Genomic DNA, 24,245 nt, shown 5'->3' on the forward strand with positions numbered 1-24,245 from the left:
ATCCACAATAATCAAAGAAAATAATGGATGGCACTCACCAATGCCGTTTTCACTTGCTTTATTAGACGCTGTGTGGCTCAGGCATGGGAGACATGTGCAAGCTACGGACTACAGTGCAAAACAGCTGTAGTCCGTACCTTGCACATGTCTCCCATGACTGAGCCACACAGCGTCTAATAAAGCAAGTGAAAACAGCATTGGTGAGTGCCATCCATTATTGTCTTTGGTTATTTTATAAATCATAGTTATATTTAATGCAGCAGCCAGGGTCGTCCATCTGGCTAATCGTTACTCGGACGCGTCTGCTCTTCGCCAGTCGTTACACTGGCTACCCATTCATTACAGGATACAATTCAAAGTACTTTTTCTCACCCACAAAGCTCTCCACAGTGCGGCACCCCCTTACATCTCCTCCCTCATTTCTGTCTATCAGCCTAACAGACCACTGTGCTCTGCAAATGACTTTCGATTAACCTCTGCACTAATCCGTACCTCCCACTCCCGACTCCAAGACTTCTCCCGTGCTGCGCCAATCCTCTGGAATGCTCTACCCCAAGATATTAGGACCATCCATAATTTGCACAGTTTTAGGCGCTCGCTCAAAACACATTTGTTCAGAGCGGCCTATCACGTTCACTAATCAAAGTTATGTTATGTTTGTGTGTGTGTAGCCCATTCACTATCCCCATCTATTCCCCAACCCCTGAAGATGGCTGGACCATGATTGTAAATACATCATTGAAAATACACACCTGTACTTTATATCTCCCCCACCTCATTGTAGATTGTAAGCTCTCACGAGCAGGGTCGTCTTATTTTGCTTTAATTATTGTATTGTTAACGTTGTTACTTATGACTTTTGTGTTTGAAACTGTTAAACTGTAAAGCGCTGCGGAATATGTTGGCGCTATATAAAGATTATTATTATTATATTCATACTAGATGGTGGCCCGATTCTAACGCATCAGGTATTCTAGAATATGTATGTATATAGCAGCCATATAGTACATAGCACAGGCCATGACATATTCTTGAATACCCGATGCGTTAATACAGGCCACGCAGTATATAACAGTGGCCACGCAGTATATTACAGTGGTCACGCAGTATATAACACAGCCCAAACAGTACATAACACAGCCCACATAGTATATAATATTGCCCACATAGTATATAACACTGGCCACGTAGCATATAGCAGCCATGCAGTATATAACGCAGCCCACACAGTATATAACACTGCCCACGTAGTATATAGCAGCCATGTAGTATATAACGCAGCCCACGCAGTATATAACATTGCTCACATAGTATATAACACTGGCCACATAGTACAGGTCCTTCTCAAAAAATTAGCATATAGTGTTAAATTTCATGATTTACCATAATGTAATGATTACAATTAAACTTTCATATATTATAGATTCATTATCCACCAACTGAAATTTGTCAGGTCTTTTATTGTTTTAATACTGATGATTTTGGCATACAACTCCTGATAACCTGTTGTGAATTCTGTGGCTGAGTTCACTTCTGTGGTCACAAGTGGTATTGCAGTCTCTGGGCTTCCTCCCTCAGGTGTTTTGGTGAGCTCGTTGGCTGCCTTGCTATTTAGCTCCACCTGAGTCTGTCTTCCTTGCTCCTTGTCAATGTTCCAGTGTTGGATCTGAGCTACTGCATCTTTCCTTGGGCCTGCTGCTCTGCTAGATAAGTGCTTCTAGTTTGTTTTCTGTTTTTTTCTGTCCAGCTTGCTATTGTCTTTTGCTGGAAGCTCTGAGAAGCAGAGGGGTGCACCGCCGTGCTGTTAGTTCGGCACGGTGGGTCTTTTTGCCCCTTTGCGTGGTTTTCGTTTTAGGGTTTTTTGTAGACTGCATAGTTCTCTTTGCTATCCTCGCTCTGTCTAGAATATCGGGCCTCACTTTGCTGAATCTATTTCATTCCTACGTTTGTCTTTTCATCTTGCTAACAGTCATTATGTGTGGGGGGCTGCCTATTCCTTTGGGGTATTTCTCTGAGGTAAGTCAGGCTTGTATCTCTATCTTCAGGCTAGTCAGCTCCTCAGGCAGTGCCGAGTTGCATAGGTAGTTGTTAGGCGCAATCCACTGCTGCTTATAGTTGTGTGAGGATAGATCAGGTACTGCAGTCTACAGAGATTCCACGTCTCAGAGCTCGTCCTATTGTTTTTGGTTATTGCCAGATCTCTGTATGTGCGCTGATTACTGCACGCTGTGTTGCCTGATTGCCAGCCATAACAGTACAAGGAGCCACACCAATGATTCCCAATAGAGGGAAAAAAGAAATCCTGACATCATTTTTTTTTCTTAGCTCTGTCTTCAGTCTTTTTTTTCCCCTAGACATTAGAGTGCTTCAGGACACAGCTGTGGACATGGATATTCAGGCTCTGTGCTCCTCAATGGATAATCTCGTTGTAAATGTACAAAAGATTCAAGATACTATTGATCAGAAATCGATGCTAGAACCAAGAATTCCGATTCCTGATTTGTTTTTTGGTGACAGAACTAAGTTCCTGAGCTTCAGAAATAATTGTAAGCTATTTTTGGCCTTGAAACCTCATTCTTCTGGTAATCCTATTCAACAGGATTTGGATTATGCTAAACGTTGTGGATTTTTCTTGGAGCCTTTGCGGTGTCCTATTCCGTTGAGAGGAATTGATGCTACACCTTTGGCCAAGAATAAGCCTCAGTACTGGGCCCAGCTGACCATGTGCATGGCTCCTGCACATCAGGAAGTTATTCGCTTTCTGGTACTGCATAATTTGCATGATGTGGTCGTGTTGGGGTTGCCATGGCTACAAACCCATAATCCAGTATTGGATTGGAACTCTATGTCGGTAACCAGCTGGGGTTGTCAGGGAGTACATGGTGATGTTCCATTTTTGTCTATTTCGTCATCCATTCCTTCTGACATCCCAGAGTTCTTGTCGGACTTTCAGGATGTATTTGAAGAGTCCAAGTCTGATGCCCTACCTCCGCATAGGAATTGTGATTGTGCTATCGATTTGATTCCTGGTAGTAAATTCCCTAAGGGTCGTTTATTTAATTTGTCCGTACCTGAACACACCGCTATGCGCAGTTATGTGAAGGAGTCCCTGGAGAAGGGACATATTCGCCCATCGTCGTCACCATTGGGAGCAGGGTTCTTTTTTGTAGCCAAGAAGGATGGTTCGCTAAGATCGTGTATTGATTACCGCCTTCTTAATAAGATCACTGTTAAGTTTCAGTATCCCTTGCCATTGATTTCTGACTTGTTTGCTCGGATTAAGGGGGCTAGTTGGTTTACTAAGATTGATCTTAGTGGTGCGTATAATCTGGTGAGAATCAGGCAGGGAGATGAATGGAAAACGGCATTTAATACGCCCGAGGGTCATTTTGAGTATCTGGTGATGCCGTTCGGACTTGCCAATGCTCCATCTGTTTTTCAGTCTTTTATGCATGACATTTTCCGTGAGTATCTGGATAAATTCTTGATTGTTTACTTGGATGACATTTTGATCTTCTCAGATGATTGGGAGTCTCATGTGAAGCAAGTCAGAATGGTTTTCCAGGTACTGCGTGCTAATTCCTTGTTCGTGAAGGGATCAAAGTGTCTCTTCGGTGTGCAGAAAGTTTCATTTTTGGGGTTCATCTTTTCCCCTTCTACTATCGAGATGGATCCGGTTAAGGTTCAGGCCATCCAGGATTGGACTCAGCCGACATCTCTAAAAAGTCTGCAGAAATTCCTGGGCTTTGCTAATTTTTATCGTCGCTTCATCTGTAATTTTTCTAGCATTGCCAGACCATTGACCGATTTGACCAAGAAGGGTGCTGATTTGGTTAATTGGTCTTCTGCTGCCGTGGAAGCTTTTCAGGAGTTGAAGCGTCGTTTTTGCTGTGCCCCTGTGTTGTGTCAACCTGATGTTTCTCTTCCGTTCCAGGTCGAGGTTGATGCTTCTGAGATTGGTGCAGGGGCGGTTTTGTCACAGAGAGGTTCTGGTTGCTCAGTGTTCAAACCATGTGCTTTCTTTTCCAGGAAATTTTCTGCTGCTGAGCGTAATTATGATGTGGGCAACCGAGAGTTGCTGGCCATGAAGTGGGCATTCGAGGAGTGGCGTCATTGGCTTGAGGGTGCTAAGCATCGCGTGGTGGTATTGACTGATCATAAGAACTTGACTTATCTCGAGTCTGCCAAGCGCTTGAATCCTAGACAGGCCCGTTGGTCGTTATTTTTTGCTCGTTTTGATTTTGTGATTTCATACCTTCCGGGCTCTAAAAATGTGAAGGCGGATGCTCTGTCTAGGAGTTTTGTGCCCGACTCTCCGGGGTTATCTGAGCCGGCGAGTATCCTCAAGGAAGGAGTCATTGTGTCTGCCATCTCCCCTGATTTGCGGAGAGTGTTGCAGAAATTTCAGGCTAATAAACCTGATCGTTGTCCGGCCGAGAAACTGTTCGTCCCTGATAGGTGGACTAGTAAAGTTATCTCTGAACTTCATTGTTCGGTGCTGGCCGGTCATCCAGGAATCTTTGGTACCAGGGAGTTGGTTGCTAGATCCTTCTGGTGGCCATCTCTGTCACGGGATGTGCGTGCTTTTGTGCAGTCCTGTGGAATTTGTGCTAGGGCTAAGCCCTGCTGTTCACGTGCCAGTGGGTTGCTTTTGCCCTTGCCGGTCCCGAAGAGGCCTTGGACACATATTTCGATGGATTTCATTTCTGACCTTCCCGTTTCTCAAAAAATGTCGGTCATTTGGGTGGTCTGTGATCGCTTTTCTAAAATGGTCCATCTGGTGCCCTTGGTTAAATTGCCTTCCTCCTCTGATTTGGTGCCTTTGTTCTTCCAGCATGTGGTTCGTTTACATGGCATTCCTGAGAATATTGTTTCTGACAGAGGTTCCCAGTTTGTCTCGAGGTTCTGGCGAGCCTTTTGTGGTAGGATGGGCATTGACCTATCTTTCTCCTCGGCCTTCCATCCTCAGACTAATGGCCAGACCGAACGAACCAATCAGACCTTGGAAACATATCTGAGATGTTTTGTTTCCGCTGACCAGGATGATTGGGTGTCATTTTTGCCGTTGGCTGAGTTCGCCCTTAATAATCGGGCCAGCTCGGCTACCTTGGTCTCTCCATTTTTCTGCAATTCTGGGTTCCATCCTCGTTTCTCTTCAGGACAGGTTGAGTCTTCGGACTGTCCTGGTGTGGATTCTGTGGTGGACAGGTTGCAGCAGATCTGGACTCAGGTAGTGGACAATTTGACCTTGTCCCAGGAGAAGGCTCAGCTTTTCGCTAATCGCAGACGCCGTGTGGGACCCCGACTTCGTGTTGGGGATTTGGTTTGGTTATCTTCTCGTCATATTCCTATGAAGGTTTCCTCTCCTAAATTTAAACCTCGTTTTATTGGTCCGTATAGGATTTCTGAGATTCTCAATCCGGTGTCTTTTCGTCTGACCCTCCCAGACTCCTTTTCCACACATAATGTATTCCATAGGTCGTTGTTGAGGAGATACGTGGCACCTATGGTTCCATCTGTGGAGCCTCCTGCCCCTGTTTTGGTGGAGGGGGAATTGGAGTATATTGTGGAGAAGATTTTGGATTCTCGTGTCTCTAGACGGAAACTCCAGTATCTGGTCAAATGGAAGGGTTATGCTCAGGAAGATAATTCCTGGGTTTTTGCCTCTGATGTCCATGCCCCAGATCTTGTTCGTGCCTTTCATGTGGCTCATCCTGGTCGGCCTGGGGGTTCTGGTGAGGGTTCGGTGACCCCTCCTCAAGGGGGGGGTACTGTTGTGAATTCTGTGGCTGAGTTCACTTCTGTGGTCACAAGTGGTATTGCAGTCTCTGGGCTTCCTCCCTCAGGTGTTTTGGTGAGCTCGTTGGCTGCCTTGCTATTTAGCTCCACCTGAGTCTGTCTTCCTTGCTCCTTGTCAATGTTCCAGTGTTGGATCTGAGCTACTGCATCTTTCCTTGGGCCTGCTGCTCTGCTAGATAAGTGCTTCTAGTTTGTTTTCTGTTTTTTTCTGTCCAGCTTGCTATTGTCTTTTGCTGGAAGCTCTGAGAAGCAGAGGGGTGCACCGCCGTGCTGTTAGTTCGGCACGGTGGGTCTTTTTGCCCCTTTGCGTGGTTTTCGTTTTAGGGTTTTTTGTAGACTGCATAGTTCTCTTTGCTATCCTCGCTCTGTCTAGAATATCGGGCCTCACTTTGCTGAATCTATTTCATTCCTACGTTTGTCTTTTCATCTTGCTAACAGTCATTATGTGTGGGGGGCTGCCTATTCCTTTGGGGTATTTCTCTGAGGTAAGTCAGGCTTGTATTTCTATCTTCAGGCTAGTCAGCTCCTCAGGCAGTGCCGAGTTGCATAGGTAGTTGTTAGGCGCAATCCACTGCTGCTTATAGTTGTGTGAGGATAGATCAGGTACTGCAGTCTACAGAGATTCCACGTCTCAGAGCTCGTCCTATTGTTTTTGGTTATTGCCAGATCTCTGTATGTGCGCTGATTACTGCACGCTGTGTTGCCTGATTGCCAGCCATAACAATAACCCAAAAAACCTGTATAGCAGAAATGTAGTATATAACGCAGCCCACAAAGTATATAACATTGCCCACATAGTATATAACACTGCCCACGTAGTACATATCAGCTATGTAGTATATAACGCAGCCCACGCAGTATGTAACACAGCCCACGTAGTATACAGCAATGTGAGCACTATATGCGTGGTTAAAAAAGACTTAAAATAAAAAATAAACATATACTCACCTTCCGAAGGCCAATTGAAGTTCTGGCACGTGTGCGGTGCACACGGCAGCTTCTGGTCCCAGGGTTGGTATGAGCGTAGGACCTGTGATGACGTCTCATTCACATGACCATGGCGTCATGGATGGTCCTTCTCGCATAGAATCCTTAGCAACGGAACCTGCCGCTTGCACTGCCGAGGACAGCACCACGTTGGAGGGTGAGAATAACCTTTTTTATTATTATTATTATTATTTTTAACATTAGATCGCTTTACTATTGATGCTGCATACGCAGCATCCATAGTAAAAAGTTGGTCACACAGGGTTAATAGCTGCGTTAATGGAGTGCGTTACACCGCGGCATCACGCGGTCCATTAACGCTGCCATTAACCCTGTGTGAGGGCTAACTGGAGGGGGCTATGGAGCGGGCACTGACTGCGGGGAGGATGGAGCGGCCATTTTGCCACCGGACTGTGCCCGTCGCTGATTGGTCGTGGCAATAGTCATGGGCGTTTTGCCACGACCAATCAGCGACTTTGATTTCCATGACAGAGAGAGGCCGCGACCAATGAATATCCGTGACAGACGGAAGTGACCCTTAGACAATTATATAGTAGATATTGTAATTTTGACTGTTCATGTCCCACTTTTAAAAGTTACTTTTTAAGAGAAATTCTATACAAATTAATAATGAAGAAGGCAGACACCGAAACGTGCATCAGGGTGGACGCATCCACTGGACAGCTGATGACACTTCTTTCCACTCTATAGCAGGTACTATTCAGTTTGGTATATATATGGCAGCATGTTATTTCTTTACACTACTATAGTGATTACTTTGATATACACCAGGCTTCACCATTGCCTTAATATGGTATTATATGCACATGAACTTTATAAATCTTACTTGAATTATACCTTCTGACACACTTTAACTTTGCCTGCTGCATCTTGGTTTTCTATTAACTTGCAGCAATTCATTACTATGCTATACAATGCATGCATATTTGCACTTTTTATATTCTACCATTTATGATATTGTAATTTACTCTGCTGCTATTAACCCCAGTGTGTGATCTCAGCTTGTCCCTTGTGTATAGCGTCCGTTTCCTCCCTGGTTATTAGTTCCCACTTGCACCTCATTTTTATATATTTCATGCAATTAATAAAGTTATATATATTTTTTTCACTCGCTCTGGGATTCAATAAATTTAGTATTTTTCTTCATTCGTATATTAATAATTAGCTTTTTGCATTATTATAAGGCCGGTAAAATAATTTGCTTTTCATCCAGAAAAACACAATTTTTTATCCACATGGTGATCCAGCAATAGAATAAATGCATTATTATTATTATTGTTTATTATTATAGTGCCATTTATTCCATGGCGCTTTACATGTGAGGAGGGGTATACATAATAAAAACAGGTACAATAATCTTGAACAATACAAGTCACAACTGGTACAGGAGAAGAGAGCACCCTGCCCGCAAGGGATGGGTGAGGATACAATAGGTAAGGATAGAGCTGGTCGTGCAGTGGTTTGGTTGATCGGTGGTTACAGCATTATTGGAAATCCATCATGTCCCCCTGTATCTGTCACGCTGCTGCAATGCAGGTAGGTGCAGGCTCTACTAGATGGCAGTAGAGTGGAAGCAGAACTGCACCTGAACAGAGCTGGCCTACAGTGCAGCAGTGAGGATACCACAGGTGGCAGTAGAATAGTCAAACATGCCGGGCCAAATCCTAGACCGTAGCATAGTACCAAAGGAATAAGCAAACTCATGGTCAGAGACAAGCCAGGGAGTCAGTCACTGTCAGGAGCCGATAAGCCAAAAGACAGAAACAGGTCAGGATACAAGTCAAGTCAAAACCAGGGAGTCAGCACACTTGAGGGAAACATGGAGTCAAAACAGGAAAACAGAAACATGGGTTCAGACAGCAAATACAGCAGGACAAATCAGAGCAATCAGAAACAGCTACAGCATCACTAGGAAAAAAATTATAACTAACAACAACTGCAGGGAGCAGCATGGATAAATGGCCAACCTGACTCCAGACAGAGGCTAAGAAAGGTTAATCTTGACTTGACCAAACCCAGAGAAAGGGAAAACAGGACTCAAAACCCGGTCTGGATCATGACAGTATCAACCTGCACATATTTGCTTCCTTAGGATGTTTTTTATAACTTGAGGTCACTAATTCTTTTCTACTTGGGCAATTCTGCATTCTATGGTTTGGTCCAGATAATCTGATAATAATAGTAGTTTCTTATTAGTTTAAGAATATCCATTAAAGTTGGTTTTATAAATGACTGTATTATTCACTATATATTAGCATCTGTCATCTCATGATCAACATAAACTTCTTGAGCTGTTGTGGGGGCCTCTATCTCGATATGCTCGATGTTGTGGTCTCACACTATATAGCCGTCGGATGGTGGCAGAGTTTTACCAAGCAAAATTATCTAAAATTCTGTCTGAACACTGTCTGTGCCAAACACTAGAGTACAGTATATAGGGAAATATAGTTGTGTAATTTTGCTGTCCAAAATATTGGTATGCTACTGTATGTACACCCTCCAAAAGTGGCAACAGGATCAAGTAATATTTTAACAACTTAAATGAACATTTTTCCTGTTTTTTTTCTTCTCTTTTCTATAAGTAAAACTTAACATGGAGAGACCGACGTTAGTGTGAACAGAACAGAGACTACACAAATACAGTTTAGTCCTGTACTTGTCATTCCCAAGGTCTCAGTTTATGGGCTGAATTATGAAAGGCATGAAATCTCATTTTTTGACAAACGAAACTGATTAAATTGATGTGGTTAAAGCAAGAGGGAATTGTCAGGGCTCCACATTTAACTTGGTAGATAGTATTGCAAAGGTTTCATAAAGCAAACTGATTGTATTTCCAATTAGAGATGTCTCTCTTAACTTCTTTAGACTTTACCTTAGTTTGTTCATCATAATTTTTAGGTATATTAATGCTACCTTTATTACCTATTGACGTGATAAATAAGCTCATATAATGTTGCTGTATTGATGCATTATTGAAATGTATAGTATAATAAATATGATAAACAATGGAACATTTAAAACTCACAAAAATAGTAAAAGTCTTATAGACATGGAAATGGATGTACCTTGAGACATTACTCTAAAAATGATGAAACAATACAATGTATAGACCAACGTTGGGGTGAACAAAGTCTAAAAAAACACAGTATAGTCCTGTATTGGTACTTCCCAAAGTCTCAGTTTATAGGTTGTGTTCACTTCACGCATATCAAAAAGTTTCAGCAACTTCAGTATTTAGTTAATGGAACTCTATTTGCTAAAAACAATAGGACTCGTAAATTGTGAATGAGCGTTGTTAAAAATGCTTTTTTCACAGTTATCTTGCAGAGTAAACAAGCTGCTGATCACCCGATGAACAAGCTTGTTCAGTGGGTGAAATGTTCTTTTGTGCTGCGCAAAAAATCATTCTAGGCTGTACATCGTCCAGTGTAAACAGGACCCGCACTGTCGAACTATGGAAGCGTATGTGCATTGAGCGATCTAATATAGATCACTTAGTGCGCATCGATTACTTTCGTATGACTTGGTAATAAGGCATTAAATGACTGCCGATCAGTTGTGTCACCGGTCAGTCCATGTAAATAGGCCATTTGAGAGTTATAGAATGTAGGCAAGGTGACTCTTCCATAGTGTTCAGGTTGCAATTACTTTCAGTAGAGATCTAAAGTTTGGACACACCTTCTCATTTAAAGATTTTTCTGTATTTTCATGACTATGAAAATTGTGCATTCACACTGAAGGCATCAAAACTATGAGTTAACACGTGGAATTATATACTTAACAAAAAAGTGTGAAACAACTGAAAAGATGTCTTATATTCTAGGTTCTTCAAAGTAGCCACCTTTTGTTTTGATCACTGCTTTGCACACTCTTGGCATTCTCTTGATGAGCTTCAAGAGGTAGTCACCGGAAATGGTTTTCACTTCACAGGTGTGCCCTGTCAGGTTTAATAAGTGGGATTTCTTGCCTTATAAATGGGGTTGGGACCATCAATTGTGTTGTGCTTAAGTCTGGTGGATACACAGCTGATAGTCCTACTGAATAGACTGTTAGCTGCTTTTTTTCTTGCCATAATAGAAATTCTAAGTAAAGAAAAACGAGTGGCCGTCATTACTTTAAGAAATGAAGGTCAGTCAGTCCGAAAAATTGGGAAAACTTTGAAATTGACCCCAAGTGCAGTTTCAAAAACCATCAAGCGCTACAAAGAAACTGGCTCACATGAGGACCGCCCCAGGAAAGGAAGACCAAGAGTCACCTCTGCTTCTGAGGATAAGTTTATCCGAGTCACCAGCCTAAGAAATCGTAGGTTAACAGCAGCTCGGATTAGAGACCAGGTCAATGCCACACAAAGTTCTAGCAGCAGACACAGCTCTATAACAACTGTTAAGAGGAGACGTTGTGCAGCAGGCCTTCGTGGTAAAATAGCTGCTAGGAAACCACTGCTAAGGACAGGCAACAAGCAGAAGAGACTTGTTTGGGCTAAAGAACACAAGGAATGGATATTAGACCAGTGGAAATCTGTGCTTTGGTCTGATGAGTCCAAATTTGTGATCTTTGGTTCCAACCACCGTGTATTTGTGCGACGCAGAAAAGGTGAACGGATGGACTCTATATGCCTGGTTCCCATCGTGAAGCATGGAGGAGGAGGTGTGATGGTGTGGGGCTGCTTTGCTGGTGACACTGTTGGGGATTTTTTCAAAATTGAAAGCATACTGAACCAGTATGGCTACCACAGCATCTTGCAGCGGCATGCTATTCCATCCGGTTTGCGTTTAGTTGGACCATCATTTATTTTTCAACAGGACAATGACCTCAAACACACCTCCAGGCTGTATAAGGGCTATTTGACCAAGAAGGAGAGTGATGGGGTGCTACGCCAGATGACCTGGCCTCCACAGTCACCAGAGCTGAACCCAATCGAGATGGTTTGGGGTGAGCTGAACCGCAGAGTGAAGGCAAAAGGGCCAACATGTGCTAAGCATCTCTGGGAACTCCTTCAAGATTGTTGGAAGACCATTTCCGGTGACTACCTCTTGAAGCTCATCAAGAGAATGCCAAGAGTGTGCAAAGCAGTCATCAAAGCAAAAGGTGGCTACTTTGAAGAACCTAGAATATAAGACATAATTTCAGTTGTTTCATACTTTTTTGTTTAGTATATAATTCCACATGTGTTAATTCATAGTTTTGATTCCTTCAGTGTGAATGTACAATTTTTATAGTCATGAAAATACAGAAAAATCTTTAAATTAGAAGGTGCGTCCAAACTTTTGGTCTGTATTGTAAATCTGTCATATTTACATAAAATTCACTATTGCTAAATTCCTATGCAAGGCTCATGCTGTGAAGCCACCTGCTCTGTATACTTAGCAGTGTAGAGTTAAACCTGCTGCAAGAATGAAGGCAAAGCAGCTACTGCAAAACGACTGCCAGCATTTTGTGGAAGTGGCTTTGCCTGAAAAACTCATCGGCTCCACGGGAATCCCAATTGTCATGTATACAACTCTAAGTATATGTATACTGAGTTTTTAAACAGTTTTTGGAACAGAAATTGAGCAGAAGCTCTGTAAATCCTTCAAAAAAACAAACTCATCAAAAACTTGGGAGATTCCTTTCCAAAAATTCAGCACAAAAAAATCATACCCTTATGCATTCTGATGATATCCACTAATGGGGCATATTCTTTGCACTGTGCTCCATTGCTCACTTATGATTTACAATACACAGTAGTGAAAATGACATTTTCAAGCAGTTGCATATCTGTACGTATCTGGAAAAATATGCAAAATCTGAGATTAATTGTCCTTAGAGTGAGATCACCTTTATCAATTACATGTGTAGATATGATTTAGAACATTAAAAGTGACTGTATAATATATGCATGTATAATGGCATACACCCTGTGGAAAGTACAGCATTGTAAGATGTAATGACCATAGATTATCACACAGAGATCTTATTACATGTCTCACACAGGAAGTTTCTGTTTCAGGATCACAACTTGTGCTATGTCCATGAATAAATATGTTGAGGAGAATGTGTCTCAGAAATCGTATACAACCATTAAATATTTCATGAAAATGTTGAGCAGCGTCAGCGAAACCTTGATTTTTATCTTCATGGGCGTTTCTACAGTTGGAAGAAATCACGAATGGAACTGGGCCTTTGTTTGCTTTACTTTATTATTCTGCTTGATTTGGCGTGCAATGGGTACGTATGACACAGAATGAGCTTCACAAAATAACATGATACATATTCTACAGTCCAGCTATTTATACTTTACAAGGCGAACACATGTGTGTGTATATATATATAAATATATATATATATATATATATATATATGCACCTGTTCATGTAATGGTTTTCTTTGTTTCTAGTATTAGGCAATTTGTTTTGTGATTACTTTTATTATTGAACAACTACAGTGCTGTTGGCTAATCAAAGAGGTTAATAAGCCTGAAACGTTAATATTTAAGAATGTAAAAGTGAGGTTTTGTCTTCCTCAGGAAAATATCTGCATGCATAATAATTGGGCAACTATTATTAGAGTGCAGAATTATTATGCAACTAAATGAAAAGTGTACATTTTCCCATCTTCAATTGATTATTTTCATCTGTTAAAGTGAGAATAATAAGGAAACAAGATTGATTGTTCTCAGTGGGACAAACAAAATAATATTTTTGGAGTTATTATTAGTTACTGCTCATTACTCGAGTTGGCCTAGCGTTCTGGGGTATGCACGGAGTAGCGCGAGTGCTCGAGTGAGATGTTAGACTCCCAGCGACAACATGTATTGCAGCTATTAGACAGCCACAAAACATGCGGGGATTGCTTTTGTTTGTCAGGAAATATCTGCATCTTTTGTGGCTATCTAATAGCTGCGGAACATGCAGCCGCGGCTACTCTAACATGCCACTCGACCATCCGCGATACTCGGTGCATACCCGAGCACCCTAGGAAACTCGAGTAATGAGCACTTGTGCTCATCACTACTTATGGTACCTTTTAATGGCTAACAAAAAAAAAAAAATGTTAGAAAGCAAGTTTTTAAGACAATTTAGGTCAAGCACGTGTAGAGGTTTGTACTCACTCGGCTGCGGTTGAGGTAGGCATAGGAAGCGGTATTACTGCAATCTCCAGGCAAGTTTATTCAAAGTTCATAAACCGCTCAGGATAGCAAAACAAAAGCACAAAGTGAAAACATAAAGTAAAACGTTCATACAACATATAGCAGGTCTGCCCACTCAGGATAGTGTCCAGTTCTTTAGGCCTTAGCACAGACCAACACACAGGAGATTCACACACCTCCAGCAACAGACTCTGAATGAGACACTCTGCCTCCATTTTATCTGCCAAACCATACCCTTGGGGTTGGGATATGTGAGCAGTCATTCCCACCCATCTCTTATGACTGCTCATAAAACTCAGCCCTGGATTGGCCTGATAACTCTCTCAGCACTTTATGTGCTGGAGCATGCTTCTGAGTTCACATCACTGCAGCTAATAGCCGCGATGACACATATCTCCCCTCAAGGACTCGTCCGGCGGCCATCTTACACATGGTATAACAAAGCATCAGAAGAGGTGTTGCAATTTAAATTTTGGGGTGTGTGTAAATAAATATATATATATGAAGTGGTCAAAAATGATGTTGAGAGGGCCGATGAAATTCCTATTTTGCATCTGTGTTCTTTAAGCAAGCAAATGTAACATCAACTGATCCTCACGGTGCCATCAAAGGAATTAAATGATCCACTCTATTTATAAACAGAGAGATGGTGAGGGAACACTTAGCTAATTTAAATTAATTTAAATCTCCTGGTCCAGATGAATTACATCCTAGGGTACTGAAAGAGTTAGCAGAGGAAATTTCAGAACCACTATCCAGAATCTTTGAAAAATCCTGTAAAATAGAAGTCCCAGAAGATTGGAGAAAGGTAAATGTTGTCCCTATCTTCAAAAAATGAATGAAAATGGAGCCAGGAAATTACAGGCCAGTGAACCTTACTTCTATGCCAGGAAATATCTTTGAACAAATTATTATACAGTATGTATGTAAGTACTTGGATAAGAATACAGTAATTAACCAGAGCCAACATGGGTTTGTAGCAAACAAGTCATGCCAGACTAATTTAATTTCCTTCTATTATGGAATCACTGACTGGGTGGATCAGGGACATGCGGTAGATATAGTATATCTCGACTTCAGCAAATCATTTGATAAAGTATTTCATACTATCCTTATTAAAATGACCAAGTATGGGATTGACAAGGCTTAGTTAGGTGGATTCATAAATAGCTCAATGATCGCACAAATGGTTGCACGTCCAATTGGAAAGTGAAGGCAAACTAATCAAATTAGCAGATGATGCAAAGCTAGGAGGCATAGCTAAAGGCCCCGTCACACATAGCGACGCTTGAGCGATTCCGACAACGATACGACCTGTCAGGGATCGCTCAAGCGTCGCTATGTGGTCGCTGGTGAGATGTCAAACAGTGAGATCTCATTAACGACGCAGCAGCGATGCGGCGACCTGTAGCGACCTGTAGCGACCTGTACAACGATCCTATTTCATGACGATTCAATGGGACATCCTGTCAGCGAGGTCGTTGGTAAGGTGTCAAACACAGCAATGTGTGCTACCCAGCGGGACCTCAACGATCAAAAAATGGCCCAGGCCATTCCGACACGACCAGCGATCTCACAGTAGGGGCCTGATCGCTGCTACGTGTCACACATAGCGAGATCGCTACTGAGATCGCTGTTGCGTCACAAAACTTGTGACTCAGCAGCGATCTCGCTAGCGATCTCGCTGTGTGTGACGGGGGCTTTACACTAGAGAAGACAAAGAAAGGATTCAGAAGGATCTAGATAAGCTTGAACAATGGGCAACGACTAATACAATGATATTTAACAGGGAGAAATGCAAGATTCTACATCTGGGCAAGAAAATAAAAAATTACATTTAAACAATGGGAGGAATAGAACTAAGCAACAGCACTTGTGAAAAAGACTTGGGCATACTAATAAATCACAGACTGCACATAAGTCAACAGAGTGATTGAGCAGCAAAAAAGGCAAACACAGTTCTAAGATGTGTTAAGAGAAGTACAGAGTCTAGATCATGTGCCGCGGCTGCATGTGTTGCGGCTGTGTCACTGTCACAGCACATGCATGGAGAGCCCAACACACAGACTCTCCAAGAATGTACTGTGGCAGTGACACAGCCGCGACACATGCAGCTGTGGAGCCAGACAGCTTATCAGCCAGCGGGCTCCATGTATCCGGGTTCCATCTGCAGCTTATTCGGTAAGTGCTATAGCTTGCCGGATAAAGAGGGAGCCGATCAAATTCACTCAACTGTACTTAAAATAACTCAAATGTCTCACTTAATATATAATATATATAGCTTCCAAATCTAGATGTATTTACTGTACAACATTATGGCCAGCCTCCTGGCAAAAAGATTTATGTTTCATAAAACCTTTCTTGTCTTATTCATAGACATGGATGGATTTCAAACCAGTCCTTCCCCAGGTTTATCTCTGTGTCAGACATAGGAAAACAAATGCAATTTCCGCTCATCCTTCTGTCAAGCAAAATCCATGGTCTAATAAGTCAGGTGGTGCACAGAATGAAGCAGGCAGCCGGTCCTTAAGAATGTAGAGAAGATGTATCCAGCATGCATCAATAATAAAAATAAAAAAAATACTGGATAGATCTTTTCTATGTCAGACCATTTCCAATGCTCTATACCAGGGGTCCCCAACTCCAGTCCTCAAGGCCCACCAACATGTCATGTTTTAAGGATTTCCTTAGTCTTGCCCAGGTAATAATTGCATCACCTGTGCAATGCAAAGGAAATCCTGAAAACATGACCTGTTGGTGGGCCTTGAGGACTGGAGTTGGGGACCCCTGCTCTAAACCATTGTTTCACAATTCCACTATAATTTAGATGACTTCTTTGATGCGATACCACACCTATCAAACCTTGCTATGCGACAGGCAATTACTTCTCTATTTGACCACTTCAAATTCAATTATCCTATAGAGCAAACTATAATCATTTACAGCTCTTTCTGTGTGCCGGTCTCTCCACTCTTCATATGTACTTCCCAATGTGCTTGATAACTTTGCTATGTTGTGCAATACTAACAAACTGGTCTATCATAAACTCACCTTAGTCAAATTTTAGCTCTAGAGGTGAATTTTTCTAAGACTTAGGATGGGGTCACACTAACGTAAAACAAAGCAAAGTGTTGTTCGATGTTTTATCAGATAGCACTCAGCCCAATGTTATACTATGGGGCAGTGCAGATCAGGGAATATCTGAATATTTTCTCGTGCTGATTCAGCATTAGAAAACAATCGCAGCGAGACCCGGCTCAATCGCACCCATACAAGTTTATGGGTACATGTGAAACATCGGACTGCAGTCGATTCTCATCCCAATGCAGTCCGATATACTGTATGCTGAGAAAGGCCATGGAGGAGATGGAGAAATTACTTTCTCCGTATTCTCTGCCCCTTTGCTGCAATTCTCTCAGGTGAGAAGGTCGAAGCACAGAGTACTGACACTCGGGTCACTCTCACAGCAGGAGCCGAGGGTTATTAGCATATCACATCTGATACTCTCACATTAGATGATATATGCTCATGTGATTCCAGCCTTAGCGTTATTTCACTGATGATTAAATCCTACTAAAAAATATTGTATAACTGGTTCTTGGCACTACGGCCACCACTTACAAAATTAATATGTCAAACAAGGGTAAATGCACCACTTACAAAAGAAAAAACCCTGTTAAAATATAACCTTTATCATGTATCCACTTAGAAAAATCCAATCTAGATACCCCTTAAATAGAAATGCCTAATAAATCTGGGCAAAAAAACAGAAGGAGACAGTCAATAGCCTTCTAAATCCTCCTAGAATCGCTAATGTATCGTCTTCTTAGCTTATAACCACCTCTGTTTAGAACAGTACATGCAGAGGTAAGCCCATCCTATAACCTCATATTGAACATATGATACCCAAAATACGTGACATAGATGTGCTCGCACACTCTCATACAGTAGATGTGCAGATATAAGTGATCTTACCCTATATACCAATCTGCCTGGATGCGGAGGTTGGCACCCTGAGAAAAATGAGAATGGCGCCCCTGCTCGTACAATGGCTGTCCCTTCCAATTTATACATTGCATTACTGAGACATTGATGTTCTCTTTATTACCTATCAATTTGAGAACCATTTTTTTTATTTCTTCCTTAGGTGTTTTTCTTTTGACGCTGATAAGCAACCAGTTCCGTACAATACAGCTAACACCAAAAGACCAGTTCATCATTGCATATGGTGGACTACGAGGGGCCATCTGCTTTTCCCTGGTTTTTCTACTTCCTGATAGTTCTGTATTCCCAAGGAAGAAACTGTTCATTACATCAGTTATAGTGGTGATCTTTTTTACTGTGTTTATTCAGGTAAGAATCATTTTACAAAATACTATTTTAGTTTTTTTTCAATATGACATGAACAAACCTCTGTCAGGGCTTTTTATGAAATGTTGGCAAAGGTACGAGTGACATAATGTATCTTTGGCTATGTTCTCATTTGCGTCATGGCTTCTGTTCGTAATCTGTTTTACAAAGGGTAGAGCTGATAGACCCCATGTACTAGTAAAGTAATGGGTTCTTGTATGACTTTTTTGTCCAACACAAAGTAATCTGCATTAGAGGCTCAGAATGCAGCCTTAAATGCAGATGTAAGAAGATACTTTAATAGGAAAACAATGTTGAACAGGATTTTTTCTCTTTTAGGGGATTACAATTTGTCCTCTGGTGGAATTTTTAAATGTTAAACGTGCAAATAAAAAGCAGCAAATTATCAGTGAGGAAATCCATAACCGGGTAAGGCAAGATGATGTATGCTATAAACTATACCTGTGTAATTGTTATGGGCACTGAATACAAGAGGGTTCACCAATTGGTCTGACACAATAATAAGTCTTCAATAACACAGGCCCTAAATCTGGAGTAGAAGACAAGCTCCACTTTGAAGTTATTTAACTCCACTAGGATTCATTTCTTCTGGGTTGATTCAAAGATGAATCATTGGTTATATGACCTGTTTGTACTATAACAGCAACAAAGCTAAAGTTTTATTACCCAAATTCATGCCAAAATTCAGCCGAAATATACAGAGGGGCATCATTTAGTCTTGTAAAATGTGAATCGGGGTAACTGCTGTATACAACATCTTTGACTTAATCTATATTTCCATTTATTTTTTTCCTAGTTCTTGGATCACGTGAAAGCAGGTATTGAAGACGTATGTGGACACTGGGGACACAACTACTGCAAAGACAAGTAGGCTTACTACTGATTGAATGTTATTAGTATTCAAAAATGGTCACATGGAAATTGTCGAAATATGAATAACTATTGATCTTTAAGTCTACTCATCTGTCACAGCATTTTTAGGATGCCCACCCATATTCCTAATTGAGTGGGAGACACCATAACTATAAATTCCATAATCCACAACACAGGGACTATGGATATAATTTATTGAAAAACACCAACACTGCTTTCTTGTTAAACTAAGTCCTGTCGTATGGTGCTTCATGGCGAGGCCAATCATTTATATACACTTTCCCACCCGCTTGGTTTCCTTCAATCTCCAACCCTCTCTTCTTTGATTGACAGCTCTGGTTTCATAAGGCAAGAGAAGGGAGGAGATGGAAATGAAGCATGTGGGAAGGTGTAGATAAATTATTGGCCGCCATAATGCCCTGAGCACCTGTACTGGGTTTGAACAGTCATTCTAGGCTAATAGAGTCCCTTTAAAGGGAAAAGTTATCCACCAGTCATATCGCTCATGTGAAAAGTAACTCTGCCATATAACCCCTTGCCCCAATATTACCAAATTACAATATGGCCCAAAAATACTTAATATTGTTTTTTTATTATTATTCTACACAAAAGGAATGAGGCATTGCATTTTATGCTAAGCGTAGGTATAAATATCACTATGGTGACATTGTAACTGATTTACTAAGATTTCAGAGCTGAACATAAGAATGACTTCTAGTTTCTATTGCATGTCAATAATTGACTGATGGCGTTGGTTGAATGTGCACTTGCTGCTTGTTAACCTTCCAAGGTTTCTGTCACATCTTTAATCTTGAAAGTTCACTTTTTTTATTTTTTTACATATCTATAGTTTGATTAAATATTTGTATTTTCCCAATAGATTTAAATATATTGATCAACATTTTTTACGAAAGCTGTTGGTTAGAGAACATGAGCCCAAATCGAGTATAGTTTCTCTATACAAAAAGCTGGAAATAAAGCAAGCTATTGAGATGGCAGAGACTGGCCTAAGCAGAGATCCGTCTATATCCTCTTTGGGGTAAGTGCCACCTAAATATTATGTGCAGGGTGTCAAATACTGTGTACTACACTAAGCTGAAAAAAAAACTGTATTGCTAATTCCACAGGTATGCATAGTAGGTGAGTGACTCTGCGGAGGGAGCCAGGTAGAAACCCTCTCAGCTCTGCATCTGATTTAGTATCTGCCACACAGAGTGTGTGTGTGACTTGATTGGATTAGGAGGCAAATGTGCACTACCCAGCCGCAGTCACTATCAGAAGACGAAGCGGCCCTGTAATTAAGTATTTCCGGATGGCAGACGTTGACACTGAGAGCATCTGATAGGCAGTGGTGCAGGGTCCTGATTGATTGGACCTTGATGAAAACCTAGAACCAAACATTTATAAATGGAGAACAGAATAATGAGATTTAGGGTTCGCTCACACTGCCGTATATTCTCTCATGTGAGAGAATCGGGCCGATTATGCCAATGACACTCAGCTCAAACTGATCAGAGTTTGATCCGAGTGTCCATCTGAGTGTGATCTCATTTTGTCACATAATAGGTGCGGATAAGACCAAGAATTTACATACTCTATCTTCTCCATTGTCTCTGTGAGCATAACATCCGAGTGCAGTATGATGCTTCACACGCACCCATAGACTTGTATAGGTGCATGTGATCTGAATGTCGGAGCCACTCACCGCATGCTGCAATTGTTTTCTCATGCTGAATCAGAATGAGAAAAATAATCGCAGATCTGCACTGCTCCACAGAATAACATTGAGCCAAGATCTATCTATCTAAAACATCAAGTACAAAGAACACCAACGATTGAAAAAGTAAAACAATCATTTTATTGATGCACTTAAAATGTACAAAAACAGCCCGATCAAAGGGCAAAATACAAAGAAGAGGAAGTATAAGGGAACCTACTAGCACAGCAGGCTATCTGGACCAATAGTGCAATATATGTAAGGGCACGTACAGCAAAACCTGAGCCAGGTGAGGGGGGAGAAAAAGTATAATCCCTTAAGGGGTCACAGCAGGAGGACCTAGGACACTTTTGACTATGGGTAAGTGACCGCATCCTATTGGTACGTGTAGGGAGTTTGGGGATCCCATATTGATGGTAGCATCTATAGGTGTTCATGCGCAGAACCTGGATGTTAGACCCATTTAGATTATACTTTTCCTCCCCCCTCACCTGGCTCAGGTTTTGCTGTACGTGCCCTTACATATATTGCACTATTGGTCCAGATAGCCTGCTGTGCTAGTAGGTTCCCTTATCCTTCCTCTTCTTTGTATTTTGCCCTTTGATCGGGCTGTTTTTGTACATTTTAAGTGCATCAATAAAATGATTGTTTTACTTTTTCAATCTGTTGGTGTTCTTTGTACTCCATGTTCTCTAGTTTTCTATATGTTTTGGGAGTAGTACACCCACTATCATATTTGGTTACACTTATGTATTTACGGAGGGAGCAGGGCTTTAGCCCTTCTCAGCCTGGATAGCCATCGGATAGCATTTGGCTGAGTTATACACTAGTATGAGCAAACCTTTAATTGCAGTAGTACAGACCTCAAACAAAACATTGGTAATTGGGTCTTGCAGCCAAGTGTTACCCTTCTCCATCAGTCTCCTCTTCTAAACCTGCTTAGTAAGGAGCAGATTGAACATAGTGACAAAATACTATTTGCAAAATTTGTAAAGAGAAAAACACCAGCGCTCCCTTGTGTGAATACTGTCCTTAGCAGATGGAATCACACAGCCAGGTGCCAAGGCTAACAAAAAAATAAGCAAAAATACTTAAAAGGAATTGATAACGCACTTCAGGATGGGCTTCCAATCAACAAATGTGGTGGCATAATGCAAAGAAACTATCTGCTAATAGAAATGCTAGGAGAATAAATACGTGCATCAGGGTGGACTACCAATAGACAAATATGATGGCAAAATACAAAGAAACAACCTGCTGCCACTCATAGATATGCAAATCGAAATACATCCTTATAAATGCAGGATAGTTGATTGGAAGTCTATCCTGAAGCGCGGTATTAATTCTTTTTCACTATTAGCAAAATTGTTTTATTTTTCAAAATGCTTAAGTTTTTTTTTTACTATTTAGAGTGAAGAGAATATTTTTAGAATTGTTTGCTTTATGTTATCATCTTCTGTCTTATTGTTTCTCATAAACCAGAACATATGAGAGAAATAAAGTGAAACCTCTTTCCTCAACTGAAGTCAATGAGATGCGAGATGTCTTATCAAGGAACCTCTACCAAATTCGTCAACGTGTAAGATAATGTACTTTGTTATGTTTAGTTTTGACTTGTTCAAATGGCTTTTTCTCAGATTTTTCAAAAGTGGGCAAAGAGAAAGGAATGTTATAAAATAAATATACATTAATTACCTGTTGAACCCTTCACCACAATTGCAACTTCTACCTATTGCTCCTGTGGTATCAAAAGTGTTGAAATCCAGTCTTCGCAGAGGTTTTCAAAGCCAAGGCAAATTTTCGTACAGCACTTCAACATGCTGAATCATAAAAGATGTACTATACATACTGTTAGGTTTCGATTCTAATTTCCAGTTCAAACGATCGTCACCTGACGTGACATTTAGAAAGGCGTGTTGGCAAGTAAATTGTTTATTGACTGGAACCAACAAGTAAAGCTGAATCCTAAAAGTGTGTATGTTCCACTTTGTTAGATTTCGGCATGGTACAATGCTAAATATTTGCCTTGGCTTTGAAAACCTATTAATAATAATAAATAATAATTGCTATTTCTATAGCACCAACATATTCCACAGCACTTTACAATTAAGCGGGGACATGTACAGACAATAAAAACATTACAATGTAACACATTTGAACAGTAAGGCCATGTTCACACGATCCTTTTTTTCATGCGGAATTGCCGCGATTTTCCCGCTGCGGGTCCGCAGCTGTTTTCCATGCAGGGTACATTACATTGTACCCTATGGAAAACAGGAACTGCTGTGCCCACAATGCGGAAAATAAAAAAAAAAGCCGCGCTGAATAGCTGCGGGAAAAAAGAAGTACCATGTCACTTCTTTTTTCGGAGCCGCAGCGGTTCTGCACCCATTGACCTCCATTGTGAGGTCAAACCCGCAGATGAAAAAAATATCTGCGGGTTTTACTGCGGTTTGTGGTGCAGAACCGCTGCAGCAGGAAGTGCGGGGAAGCGGGCGGAAGTGCGTGGGCGGAGTGTGGCTGCCCCCCCGTGCTCCGATCCCGCCCCCCGTGCTCCAATCCTACCGCCCCGTGCTCCGATGCCCCCCCCAGTGCTCCGATGCCCCCCCGTGCCCTAATCTCCCCCCCTTATACTTACCCGGCGTCCCGGTGTCCGTCCGGCCGTCTTCTCCCTGGGCGCCGCCATCTTGCAAAATGGCGGGCGCATGCGCAGTGCGCCCGCCGAATCTGCCGGCCGGCAGATTCGTTCCAAAGTGCATTTTGATCACTGAGATATAACCTATCTCAGTGATCAAAATAAAAAAAAATAGTAAATGACACCCCCCCCTTTGTCACCCCCATAGGTAGGGACAATAAAAAAAAATTAAGAATTTTTTTTTCCCACTAAGGTTAGAATAGGGTTAGGGGTAGGGTTAGGGGTAGGGTTAGGGTTAGGGGTAGGGTTAGGGTTAGGGGTAGGGTGAGGGGTAGGGTTAGGGGTAGGGTTAGGGTTAGGGGTAGGGTTAGGGTATTTTCAGCCATTTTAACCCTAAAAAACGTCCTAGAAAACACACAGACTCTGCATAGAAAACTGCATAAAAAAAGGATCAAAAAAAGGATCAAAAAACGCATCAAAAAACGCATCAAAAAAGGACAAAAAAAGGACCAAAAAAAGGACCTGCGTTTTCTGCCAAGAGCTGCAGTTTTTTAAAAAACAGTCCTGAAAAAAAAAGGATGGAAATCAGGAACGTGTGAACATACCCTTAGAGGAGGAGTGAGGGTCCTGCTCGCATGCTTACACTCTGTAAGGAAATAGGGAGACACAATAGGTAGAACGTAATGTTATGTGAGGAACAGCCATCATTATTA

General features: G+C 41.5%; 1 protein-coding gene across 1 annotated transcript in view; it reads left to right on the forward strand.

The window, feature by feature from the left end:
* The window catches only part of LOC138670362 (sodium/hydrogen exchanger 2-like), a 169,014-nt gene that overhangs the window by 133,752 nt on the left and 11,017 nt on the right, over positions 1-24,245 (forward strand). Inside the window, exons 4-9 of the mRNA XM_069757627.1 lie at positions 12,797-13,014; positions 18,084-18,289; positions 18,626-18,715; positions 19,104-19,174; positions 20,061-20,219; positions 22,380-22,476. Coding sequence (XP_069613728.1) covers positions 12,797-13,014; positions 18,084-18,289; positions 18,626-18,715; positions 19,104-19,174; positions 20,061-20,219; positions 22,380-22,476 — 841 coding nt within the window. The remainder of the gene's footprint in view (positions 1-12,796; positions 13,015-18,083; positions 18,290-18,625; positions 18,716-19,103; positions 19,175-20,060; positions 20,220-22,379; positions 22,477-24,245) is intronic.

This window comes from Ranitomeya imitator, chromosome 3 (assembly GCF_032444005.1).
Source record: "Ranitomeya imitator isolate aRanImi1 chromosome 3, aRanImi1.pri, whole genome shotgun sequence".
Classification (NCBI taxonomy): domain Eukaryota; kingdom Metazoa; phylum Chordata; class Amphibia; order Anura; family Dendrobatidae; genus Ranitomeya; species Ranitomeya imitator.